Source organism: Sturnira hondurensis, unplaced genomic scaffold (genome assembly GCF_014824575.4).
Source record: "Sturnira hondurensis isolate 20B ecotype Veracruz unplaced genomic scaffold, ASM1482457v3 Scaffold0017436, whole genome shotgun sequence".
NCBI lineage: Eukaryota > Metazoa > Chordata > Mammalia > Chiroptera > Phyllostomidae > Sturnira > Sturnira hondurensis.
This window is the reverse complement of record NW_028090067.1, coordinates 11119106-11131967: the sequence shown is the minus strand read 5'-3', so window position 1 is coordinate 11131967 and position 12862 is coordinate 11119106. Positions and strand designations below refer to the sequence as shown.

At 46.7% G+C, this 12862-nt stretch overlaps 1 protein-coding gene across 3 annotated transcripts in view; it reads right to left on the bottom strand.

The window, feature by feature from the left end:
* Positions 1–11304, bottom strand: part of CUNH12orf75 (chromosome unknown C12orf75 homolog) — a 66909-nt gene extending 55605 nt beyond the window's left edge. For all 3 annotated transcript variants that reach the window (XM_037068222.1, XM_037068221.1, XM_037068220.1), the window contains exon 1: positions 11165–11304. In XM_037068222.1, coding sequence (XP_036924117.1) covers positions 11165–11210 — 46 coding nt within the window. In that variant the 5' untranslated portion in view covers positions 11211–11304. The remainder of the gene's footprint in view (positions 1–11164) is intronic.
* Positions 11305–12862: the final 1558 nt, after the last annotated feature.

Below are 12862 nucleotides of genomic sequence, written 5' to 3'. Positions count from 1 at the left end.
CAAGTTGGCCAGAGCCAGGGCCCAGCGACACTGATTCCGCATCTGTCACACGGCGCATTCAAAGCAGAGCACTGAGATGATCGAGACTGTGTCTCAAAGAAAGACGTTTAAGACTTTGACCAAACCTGAGTTTTGTAACAAACTTAGTTCCTTTCTTCAGAGAAGAGTCATATTTCTGTGTCACAACTCTCAACTCAATTATACAAATAAAAACTGCTTGGGAATCTGAAATCATTAAAACAAAAAAATCCTAAAACTTAAAAAAAAATTTCATGCAAGAAACACAGCCAACAGTGGGGTGTCTTGATAGAAAAAAAAATAAAGGATTAGTGCCGCCAAAAACCCGTGAAAATGAACATTTTATTTCAAAGTCAAAACAAGTATGAGAAGCTGGAAGACAGTCTAGAATAAAAACAATACCCTCATTTTCTCTCTCTCTCTTTTTTTTTTCATGGAAAAGGACAGGGAATGTTTGAGGTTAGGAAGGGAGAACCAGACGTATCCGAAACTTTGATTCTATGACGTCTTATGGGGAAAAGAACACAGAGACCGTCATGTGGACCGTGAGTCCACTCAGCAGTGGAGGGCCACCCAGTACAGCCCCCAGGACAGCAGAGGGGACAGAGCCACCCACTCCATCTCAGGGACGGCGGCAGGAAAAGAACACCATGGAACTGGAAGGCAGCAGGCCTCCGTCGAGGCCTGGCTCCAGTATTTGTCTAACAGCCAATCAATCTCTGTGCTTCAGTTCCTAACACGGGGCCGATAAAGACGCTGAGAAGACAGAACACAATAACATGCGTGACTTTACTTTGCAAATGGCACCACACTGTCTAATCAGTACTTATTCTCATCAGCCCCCAGGAACCTGCCGCCCAGCTCACCTAGACTGAACCAGGCTCTGGGCCCCCCTGGGCCTCTTCCCGGTTGGGTTCACCATCCAACGCCCCAGTGGGTGTCACCTTCCAAAAGGAAGTCAGACATCATTTCTTTGTTCTCAGAAGTCCCTTATTTATGTCACCACCTATTTAAAACTGGCAAGGAGAGCAAAGAAGTCAGAAACACTACATCAAGTGCATATATATGATTGTAATATGTGCTCTGTTTTTTAAAGGGACGTATGCACATCTCTGAAGCAAAGTAACATGGTATTGATGATAAGTTTACAAGGGCAGGTAGAACACGACTCCCTCACACACAACTTCTCAGAATCAATTTTTTTAAAGATTTTATTTATTTATTTTTAGAGAGAGGAGAAGGGAGGGAAAAAGAGAGGGAAAGAAACTTCAATGTGTGGTTGCATCTAGTGTGCTCCCTACTGGGGACCTGGCCCTCAACCCAGGTGCATGCCCTGATGGGGACTTGAACCAGCCACCCTTTAGTTCACAGACTAGCATTCAGTCCACTGAGCCACACCAGCCAGGACTAAAGTGTTAAAAAATTGTATTTGTTGGAAACCCTCAGAGAGAATCTCAGAATATCTAGGAATATAAATGTGAAATATCTTTGTTCAGCAAAAGTATAAAATCATAAAAGTATTATAAATAGCCCTGGCTGGTGTAGCTCAGTGGATTGAGCATGGGCCTGTGAACCAGAGGATCACAGTTTGATTCCCAGTCAGGGCACATGCCTGGGTTGCAGCAGGGGACGCACGAGAGGCAACCATACATTGATATTTCTCTTCCTCTCTCCTTCCCTTCCCCTCTAAAGATAAATAAAATATTTTTAAAGTATTATAAATAGCAGAAAACCTATCATTACCCTCACCGTAACATTTTAATCACACTTCACCTAACTATTGAACATAATTAACCAGATGGAGGTCTCCAATTTATGCAAAAAATACTTTGATTAGAACTATTCAGATAGCAGCAAAATCCCATTGGCATTAAATTGGGTTGATGGTTCACATGCTTTGTCTTTCATTAAGCATGAAATATTAATATTTCATTAATATTTGTAGTGATGAGCTTCCTTCTTTCCAGGCCCTGGGGACAGAGCCATTAACCCTGTTCACACCACCTCATTTCCTGCCAACAGGACTCTTTACTTTTTAAACAAGTATTGATGTAGTCACCTAAGAAGAAACAGAGATGGAAAAAGATGACAATGATTCTTGTAGAGTAAGAGCACTAGAAACTATACAGACTCGTTAGAATTTTTGTGGAGCAAAAGAGTTAATGACTATTTTCCAACTGTATCCATGGTCATCGTAATTTTAAATATCTTCCTAGAAAATAGAAGAGGGGGAGGTTTGCTTTCACAAAAGCATCCCATGCAGTTATAGTGCCAAAAAGTAACTGCAAAACGGGAGGGTAGCAGGGGGGAAAAAACTTATCATACGTTCTTCGTGCCTTGTACCAATTTGCTATCCTCATAAATGGGGCTCTGAACAACCTTGAGGTGCTTTATGAATCACACCAAGATGGAATTGTGCTGGACTTAGGTCAACAAATAATTATTTACATTCTAGGCATAGCTTTTTTTAAATGACATTTTCTTATTTTCTAATTTTGTCCCATCCCCAAACAGCCACAGAAAAACCTGCTGTATTCAATTCCTGCGGTTGCTGTAACAAATCAAATCATCACAAAGTGCGGGGGGGGGGGGTATGGTAGTTATGCTCCTGGAATTCTGGGAGCCAGAGTACAAGATCAAGGTGTCAGTGGGTGCACACGCCCCACTGAGGCTCTGGGGAAGAGTCCACGCGTGCCTCTCAGCAACTGGTGGCCGTGAACGTTCCTCAGCTCAGGTCCCTTCACTCTGCTCATCGGCACCCACCTTCTCCTCTTGGTATCTCTGTTGCCTCTAGAGTTTCCTTTTTTTAAGTTTTATTTATTTTTATTTATATTTAGAAAGAGAGGAGGGGGAGGAGAGAAACATCAGTGTGTGGTTGCCTCTTGTGTGCCCCCAAGTGGGGACTTGGCCTGCAACCCAGGCATGTGCCCTGACTGGGAAACGAACCAGAGGCACTTTGGTTCGCAGCCCGCGCTCAATCCACTGAGCTACGCCAGCCAGGGCTAGAGTTTCTTAGAAGAACACTTATCACTGGGGTTCGGGCCTATCCAGATCATCTAAGGTGACCTCCTCACTTAATTACATCTCAGAGGCCCTAAGGTAACAGTCACACATTCCAGGATTAGGGCATGGACTTAACTTTTTAGGGGTTATCATTCAACCTGCTATACCTTCTTATCCCCATCCACCCCACCCCTCCAAAACCAGAAATTCCCTTTGGAAAAGAAATACATAGCAAAGCTAATATGAAGGTGAGGGCAGAGAATTAAATTTTACATCGCGGATCACACATTCCACAAAAACAGACCAAACGTTATTCCTGATGAATAATCAAGCAAGCCAGCTGCAAGCTACTACATCAGTTCAGCAGTTTGAACCTCAGCTCCTAAAGCCAGAAGCCCCTTCTCAGTTTAAATCAGTCTGGTAAGTGAAGGAGAAGAAGACGTACTTTCCAGTATGGTTTTAATATTCTTCAGACTCATATACTTATTGTTATGAGTTCCTCACTCATGTCAAGTTCTGATATAAAGAAAATATTGATCTTTTTAGAAGAAAGATCGTGCACATTTTTGCATTTGAAAAAACAGTCTATTAATGCCTTTTTTCATCACTACTTTCTAGGCACTTTTATTACAGAGTTTATGTAATGTACCGAGATTCTTCACACAAGTAAACGAACTGTTACATTACATAGTAACTCATATTTCTTTCGTCAGACTACGTGGTAATCATTTAAACACACACCAAAAAATACAATTATAGACAGAAAGACTTTCCAAAAAGTCCTAAAGGTCTATAAATCAGTCTTCTTCCACTATAATGATCAGAAACGTAAGTGATTATGGCTCTCATGGGAAATAATAAAAATCTCTAGGAATGTTTTTACCCCTTATTTGCTTTACAAGAAAGCCCCTCTGAGAACGGTAGAGGCCTGACTACAGAAAAATAAACAACATTCTCTTTAATTGTGACAGCCTGCTAGGCCTCCTCTGGCCCACAACAGCTCGGAAACCGTGTCACACCGACTGTTTGGCCCAAACAAGTAGAAAGACAGTTCTTTGGCTCATCCAAAGCAATGTTTATTTCTCAAGAAGCCAACAAAAGACACGGATTCCTAAGTCATTTCCTCAACAACGGGGGGTGGGGGGTGGGGGCGGGGGGGGGCAACCACTCAGGTCAACCTGTCTCAGAAATATAAAATTACATTAATGAACGTGGGATCCCGTACAGAAAACTCTCCTTGCTTACAGGTTTTCCTGGTTGCTCAGCTGCACTCCACCTCAGGTGGAGAAAAATACTAGTAAGTACAGGCAGCCGTGTGATACAGACCAAAGGTACCGCATGGACACTTAGCTGCGATAATTCGAGGCGCGTCTATACTGAGCTAAAAGCGGCTCTCGGCAGGACTGAATAATTTCCTTAGGTCACATGCTTGTGAGGTCAACTCTGGGGAGTTGGAACAGTGAACTTCCTGACTCTGTCGGACCAGGGATGGTGCCTNGTCTCAGAAATATAAAATTACATTAATGAACGTGGGATCCCGTACAGAAAACTCTCCTTGCTTACAAGTTTTCCTGGTTGCTCAGCTGCACTCCACCTCAGGTGGAGAAAAATACTAGTAAGTACAGGCAGCCGTGTGATACAGACCGAAGGTACCGCATGGACACTTAGCTGCGATAATTCGAGGCGCGTCTATACTGAGCTAAAAGCGGCTCTCGGCAGGACTGAATAATTTCCTTAGGTCACATGCTTGTGAGGTCAACTCTGGGGAGTTGGAACAGTGAACTTCCTGACTCTGTCGGACCAGGGATGGTGCCTGAGATATTTCCACATCTCGTCGTTCAAAGGGGGTGCAGCCAAGAGTACACTGGTCACCTGCATCTTCCCACCGCCCCTTTGAGGTAGCAGCGTCTCCTTCCCGTTACCCAGGCACTAACAGTTCCGGTGCACTTTTGCTTCCCCCTCCTCCCTCCTCCCTCCTCCCTGACGTGGAGTCCACCCTCAGCCTGGCTGTCTTCCAAGGGTCTCTGACACCAACACCGCCACCACTCCGGGCCCTCGTCGCTTCACTGATCCCAGACAGCAGCTTTAATTCACGTCACCCCAGGCGCTCGCTCCTTCCTTCTACCCCAGCTATCGATGTCTTTCCCTATATTAATAATAAATGGCACACTGAGTGCTTAACACTATACAGAGCACTGTTCTAAGCACTTCACATACATTAACTCAGTTAACTTCGAGTCAGTTGCTTAATGACTCCCCCATCGTGGAAGTGGGGACAGCTGAGAGTACCTGGGCATGGTCACAGCCATGCTTAAGCCAGCCCTCCAGGAGACAGGTCATCTGGTTACCCATCCCAGGTGTACCACAGGACTTGGCAACAGGAGACCTTCGGGCAAGAACTATGCAGCCCCAAACCATAAATGTGATTGTAACTTGCACTTCATGGCCTTGATATCTTGCTAAGCTGTTCTTACTAACCTCTGTTCCCCAGAGAATGGAGTGGTCCCGAAGTTAGCTAGGTCCCTCATGTCCTTTTTGGGCAATCTGTTTGTGCCCTCTCACACTTAGCGTGTGGCTGCTCAAACACATCCCAAGGAAATCTCTGCTGGTTCCATTTGCTGACATGAAGTATTGGGAAAGAGTAACCATCCCCAACACGAATGCCTCACACCAAACAAACATCACACTTTGAAAGTTAAGAATGTCGAAGTCATGCAGCTGATAAGTGACAAAAGCAGGACTTGCTATGACAAAAATGACAGAAGCCTCCCTGTCCTCCTCACCCCATCCTAACCATTCTTACCTCCGCCCTAGCACCTGGCGACCAACTTGAACTACTAACGCCGGCTGGCCCGACTTCTCACTGCCTTGAAATGGGCCAAGTCCATTTCTGTCCCTCTGATTTCATATGGCCCTGAAAGTGCCCTCCCTCCTGTTTCAGCTCAGCCAGTTTTTACCTGTTCTTCAAAACTAAATCAAGTACAGCTTCTTCCAGGCAGGCTTCCCAGACTGCCCAAAGTTTTATTTTGTTCTCTCAATTGCTGTATCAGTCACAGTGCCCGCAACACAATTTAGGACTTAATTTTGTATCACCTCCCCCCACCCCAAATATACTTATGTACTCAACAAAATGTTTTGAGGGTGAAAAAATTTCTTTGAAAGTTTGGATATTAGTCTGGAGGCTGAGGGCACAGTGGTGAACAGGATGCAGGAGGGTCTCAGAAAGCCAACATTTGGTGCAGGAGAACAAGAGGGACAATAAATATCAGCTCTCACCCTGGCTGGTGTAGCTCAGTGGATTGAGCGTGGGCCTGCGAACTACACGATTGTGGTTCGATTCCCAGTTAGGGCACATGTCTGGGTTGCGGGCCAGTTCCCAGCAGGGGACTCACAAGAGGCAACCATACACTGATATTTCTCTCCTTCTCTCCTTCCCTTCCTCTCTAAAGATAAATAAATAAAATTTAAAAAACAAATAAATAAATATCAGCTCTCCAGCAGAAAGGGCCACAGAGAGAAAACAAGAGAATTCCGTGCATTTAAAGAATAGAAGGAGGGTGGTGGGGCCAGAACCTCAGCGAGCCGAAAAGCACACGATAACAGGACTGCTCGATGGTATCAACAAAGCTGTGTAGTACTTCCAGCGTCATTCAGCCTGCACTGATGCTCAGCACAGGGTGGCATTCCAATGCTGCCAGGGCATTTATGGATGCGTATTAAGGCTGCATCACACAGCGGCACCAAAAGAGCGTGCAATGATCTAACTGGGGATGAGGATAACTAATCTAAACAACTGGACTCAAAAGAATGATGGCAACTGCCTGGGTACACTGATAAAACGAAATGATTATTAAACCTCTCCTCCTCAGACTGTTATATAAATAGCAGAAGAACCATGACAGAAACATTCTGATACCAAACTGCCCACAAAATTACGGTTAGATGGTTGCCAGTTACATACCTCTGGTAGGAAAGCTGCAACAAACCAGTTCGATCAACTCTCACGAGCAGAGTACTTCTGAAACAACTGCTGTGGCAAAGAACATCCACAGCCCTAGCCAGCATCAAAACAGGCCACTGTGGATATTTGGAACCGCCCAAACGTTTAAGGGGCTTTCTGGTTTACAACAGACCCGCTTAGCAATCTCTGCGTATAACTGCGTCAGAGAGAATGACTGACCCGTCGTGAACCATTTTCTCAAATGCAGGCTTGCTCAGTGCGCCGCCTGGCTAGGGAGTACAGTCAAAGGAACACAAAGGGACAGAAGTCTGATGGCAGAGAAAAACAGAGAGAGCAAAAACTCCCTGCCTTATGGAAAATACATCCCTTTAAAAATGGACTATTTCATCCAGATGTTTCTCTCTAGTTTAGATTCTAATAATGCAGGGAAAAAAACGTACTGAATTTTCACTGAATGGAAAACATAAGAAGTCCTGTTCTTCTTCCTCTCAGAAGGGAAAAATCACATCCCTCCACTGAGAGAGCCATCTTACCGAAACACGGAAATGGAGAGAGCTCTCGTGTAATCTAAATGGTTCCCGTGACCCCATCTAGACTGACAGCCGAATTCCTCTCAGAAGCCTCCTCTATTATTCGACATCTCCTGGCCACACAGATGTTCCACGTGTGTTCTATCGGCTTTGCAGTTGTCCTCAAATGGTTGGTCTTCCTACCTACACTATTAACTTCTCGAGGGCAAGAAAGTTTGATTTCGGTCTACAGCCATCATTGCTGGCTGCCTGGACACTTGTGCTAAATTCCTAGGAGTACAGTTCTGCACATAGACGGGGGTGTGTTTAAGTTTACACTTAGAGGCCCTGGCTGGTGTAGGTCAGTGGATTGAGTGCGGGCCTGTGAACCAGACAATCGCGGTTCGATTCCCAGTCAGGGCACATGCTTGGGTTGCAGGCCAGTTTCCGGCAGGAGCCAGTTCCCTGCAGGGGATGCACGAGAAGCAACCATACATTGATATTTCCCTCCTCTCTCCTTCCCTTCCCCTCTAAAGATAAATAAATACAATTTAAAAAAAAAAAAGTTTACACTTAGAGATTTCCCACCCAGGAAATCTAACTGAATGATCCAGGGCCTGGCCGGCCTAGGGGCTGATTTTTTCTGGCCGTTGTCCATTTTACTGCATCTCAGTTTCGACACAGAGTGGACATTCAGAATCAAATTTACTCAAGTATCCTACTAAATACCAACGTGTCACGTCAACCAATTCCGCCAGACAAAAGCCAAGGAAGGCAGTTGTCCAGACAGCTCAGGGGAGGGAGAAACAACGATCTGCTTGGACTTGAATTACTTAGAGAGTAAGACAGGGCTCATAATGGAGATTTCAGGTTCGGGAGCTTTATTAACAACGTGCTAATGCTTCCTCTGAAAGTGGATTTGCCATGTTCTTACAGAAAAATATTCAGGGAAAGCCATTTCACCTTCAACACAGTAAAATTCCCCTACTCTGTGATAATTACAGCACAGAGTGCTTTCCATCTGGAACTCCAGATAAGTGAAATGAAGTGGCCACAGTAACGCAGCGGGCTCAGCACCAAAGTCAAGCTTAAGCCTCACTCTCCAGACTGGAGTTCAGTATCCTTCCCACCATCTCTCTGTTTTCTGGGTGGGGGGTTTTGGCTGAAAAGCTTAAGTATAGCTATTGAATTGTATGATCCTGGAACATTTCAGAAGTTGCATACTGCAAGCACCTGGAGTACAGGGACAACATCTATTTAACGCATTGCATTGAGCTTGGGTTCCGTACTCAAGTTTGCAGCTCGGTCAACAGCATATTTGATACACTGATGTCAAAGTTCACAACTGAAAGAAATTTAAGTACCTTTGCACTCTGGTTTATTTTATTTTTAACCTGACATCTCTCAATCTGACGCGTGCCCTTTCTAAAACTAAAGTCCTACCACCAGCGAACAAAAAAAATTTCAAAATAACAACAAAATTTGGGGGGACAACAAATCCCCAAGCAAGCCAGCTAGACTCACCAGCAGGGACAGGTTTGGGGAATGACTTCCCAAAGCCAAGGGCAGATCCCTCACAGAGATGGTGCAGTGACTCCCTGTTCATGATGTTTTCTGCTCCTTCGTGTTTCACAGTCTGCACTCACTATCTTGCTCTCCTCTGAACACAAAGTAATTTTTAGCAAAGAACAAGCCAGCGGAGAGAACAACGTGCACTCGCATGAGCTGTCCTTCATAAACAAAAGGCTACTCATCAAGCAGACTGAGCTGTAAGTGGTTTTTTCCGACATAACTATACCTCCCTGGATGGAATGAGGGATGTGCTCCTGGGGGGAGGACGAGGTGGGGGGGGGCGCCGCGTGTGGAAGGTCGGCCAAATATGTGTAAGGAGAATCACATTTGCCTGTGTGCATAGGTGCCCATCTCAGAGCTACCTTATCACCATTCTGACTTGGCAATGCGGCTCCTGCCTCTCTGGCCCCGCGCCTGATAAGCCGTTCAGTAGTAAAAGTGTAAATGAACTAAACTGGCTCCACTTTAAAGAAAATTTGTAGTGAATCCTCTCTACGGTGTTTTTTTTTTTAATGTGGATAATTGTCCTTAACCTTCTGTAAAGTTCAAGGGGTGCACATGCAGTGGGTCACATAGGGCCGGCCGCAGGGCAGGTCGGATTGAGAAATGTAATTCGTGGTGCGTGTGGGATGTGGCCTTGGCATTGCTCCAGGTTTCCATGCAGCGCTCTCTGGCCGCTCTCCGTGGAGACGCCTGCTCTTGCCCTCCTTAGCACAAGGCGATAACCAACCTGTGTCATTGTTTCCTGAGTCGAAATGATTTGTTCCTGGTGCCTCCCTCTCTCTGCATAGCACAAGAATAGGAATTTAATTCAGGATAATAAACGTTACCTGTAAGAGATAAACTTTTCAATAAGTTATTACCTGGGCACCTCCTCTTAAAATATTCCATATGTGTGGTCCTGGACAACCAAAGAGAAAAAACAAACTTGGCCAATTAACCAAGCAGATTTCCATACCTGCTCCCTGTACATGAACATCAAAATAAACTTAAAAATAAACAAACAAATAAGGCTTTGGATCTTAAACTGCACTTTCCACCAAGGTCTGGGTTAACCCAAGTGACAGGCTCAAGGTCACAAAGTCATTGACAGGGCATCTGCCCCGCCTAGGAAACACTGCAGCCCCAGACCGCTGTTTACATTGGCTGTTTGGGGTAGGATGTGGCATCTCATTGACTCTCATTTGGAGGAGATACAAGTTCTTCATCCTAACGGGCACTAAAATAGGTCAGCAGATATCACGCAAAACAGGGAGGCACGGGGTTAAAGGGAGGGGTTGAATTTGGGGATCAGTCACTGGATACAAAGCCTGGGGGACTGGGGGACGCCCGGAAGACCTCACCTGCCAACCAACGACGCGAAGTGGTGTAAAAAGAAGTTTCGGTATGTTTTTGTTTTTTAATTAAAAATACGGGAACGGATCACTACTTATATATATTAAAACTCTGTCACACATCCAAAACGTCCTTTATACCGCAGCCTCTCAGAAAAATCCTACGAACAGCCCAGCGATCTTCAGCGTCAAGACCGACTGGGATGAATTTTTAGAGTCCTGTTTGCACTTCTCAACCCCACTCGCATCCCCCCTGCAGCACCACCAAAAAAGTCTCGAATTGCTCTGTTACACTCTTCCAAGGTGCAGCATCTGGGTTCCGAGGGGCTGGGGGCGAGGCCTGGGCGATGGCGGGGTGAGTGTCAGGACGAGCGTGGGAGCGCAAGGCACGGACGCGGACCGCCACTAGGAACCTTCTGCCCCCCCAGAGAATGCCTAGCCTACTCGCCGCAGGAGAGCCCTGCCGACCGGTCCTCCGCGCTTTCCCTCCGCAGGATCGCCCTGCAGACTCTCCTCGTCCATGCGTGACCGCCCCCGCGCGGGGTAAATGTCCCGTTTTCGGTGGTTCCCAAAGCGGGCGATCTGTTCCCGTCCCGAAGATGGGAGCCAGTACAAGGGATCTGCAGCCCTCCTTACCCGGCTCTCTGCACCCCTCCTTCCCGCCACCTTTGTCCTGGGCTCTCTCACCGAGATGGCCCGCCCTGCTGACTCCCCACAGCACCCCCAGTCTCGCCGTCCCCACGCCCCGGGCTTCCCGCTGCGCTCACCTCTGCTCGCGCCCGCGCTGGTGGCAGTAGAGTTCCCGCAGCCCATCGCACCGCCGGCTGGAGAAGCGGCTCTGGAAGCAGGCGGCAGCAGGTCCTGGGGGCGGAGACGGAGACCGAGGCGGAGGGCGGTGCGTCCCGAGCGGGAGACTGGAGCGGCGCGCGCGGTGGCGAGGGGCGCTCCGGGGCCGCCCTCTCCTGCCGCCCACGCGCGCCGGCCAGGGCGCGGCGGAAACCACCGAGCACCCTAGCCCTCGCCCTGCTCCGGGACCCACTGGGCCCACCCGTCACCTCGGCAACCGCGGCGCCGGCCAATCCGCAGCCTCCTACGGGCTCCCTGGCCAGGCATTGGTAATCATTAAGAGGGGGCGGGAGTTTAAAGGGTTGGGGGCCAGGGCTAGGCAGAGAGGTGTGACCCGCGTGGGCGCGGGGCTGTGTCAGAGGAGCCCAGGTTGCTCATCTGCTCTCCCTGCACAGCTTCTTTGCCTTCTCTTCTTCTTCCCCACTTCCTCACTCCAGGATGTGGGGAGCGGAGGAAGTGGCAGGGAACACCTGTTTTGTGTACACTGGGAGCTCAATAGATGTTATTGACTAAATAATGTGCAGATCTGAAGCTACACTGAAATTCATTTCTCTTTAACAGAAAGCTAATGCTGTCCCCTTGTTCACACTGGCTAGTAAAGTACATAAATATTCCCCACACTGGTCATATTAACTTATTGCACTTTAAAATAAATGCCACAATTGTGATAATCTGGGTACAGGACCTCCACTCTGAGTTAATGGCCGAACTGTGAATTTACAGGGCAGCCTTCAACCTAATAGTCCGGCAAGTGTTGCTGGAGTCAGATTGTCCAAATTAAAATCCCCGCTCTGCCCCTCCTGACCTCTTAACCCCTTACTGTATGGGTTGTTCATATACTAAGTATATGGGTAGTCACTTAACCCTTTAGTATATGGGTTGTTCTACCAGTAAAATGGCAATAATAACTCAGCTGCACGTGTAAAGACCTAACACGGTGCCTGACCCTAAATAAATGCCAGGCATTCTCTTTCTTAAATTTATTAGACGTAAATACTAATTCCCTGAAGGTAAGGACTAGCTGATTTATCATAATGTCCTGGCTCATAGTACAGACTCAGGAAATGTTTTGTGAGGTGAATTCAAGACAGAAGGTAAATGCTCATTTTAAATCCATCTAATATTTATAGAGAGCCTAGCCTGTGCCAAATATTTTTGTGACAATTAAGTCCTAAGTATACAAGTATGTGGGGACCAGTCAACTAATCACACTATAGCAGGGGTGTTTCCAGAGGAATACAGGGTGCTGTAGGCACCCAGAGGGTGTAGGGATACTGGTTAACAGTTGTGTTTAGAGAAAACCTTGAAGCAGAAGCAAGGCTCTAGTGACCTAGAGCCTTGGCCTTGACCTTGAACATGACCTTGAAGGCAATGGTGAGAACCGAGTAATCCTATCAAGATACAGGAGGTATCTCAGGGAGGTTAGTTGGTGGAAGGGTTGAACAAAAAGGGAAAAGGACTCATGGTCACGGACAACACAGTGTGGTGATTGCTGCAGAGGGGGGGATTATAAGGAGGCTAAATGGTAATGAAAAAAATCCACTAAAAAAGGGAGAAAAAAAGATATGCCATCCACCATTTGAAAATTAGATATACCTGGGCATGTGCTGTGATGATAA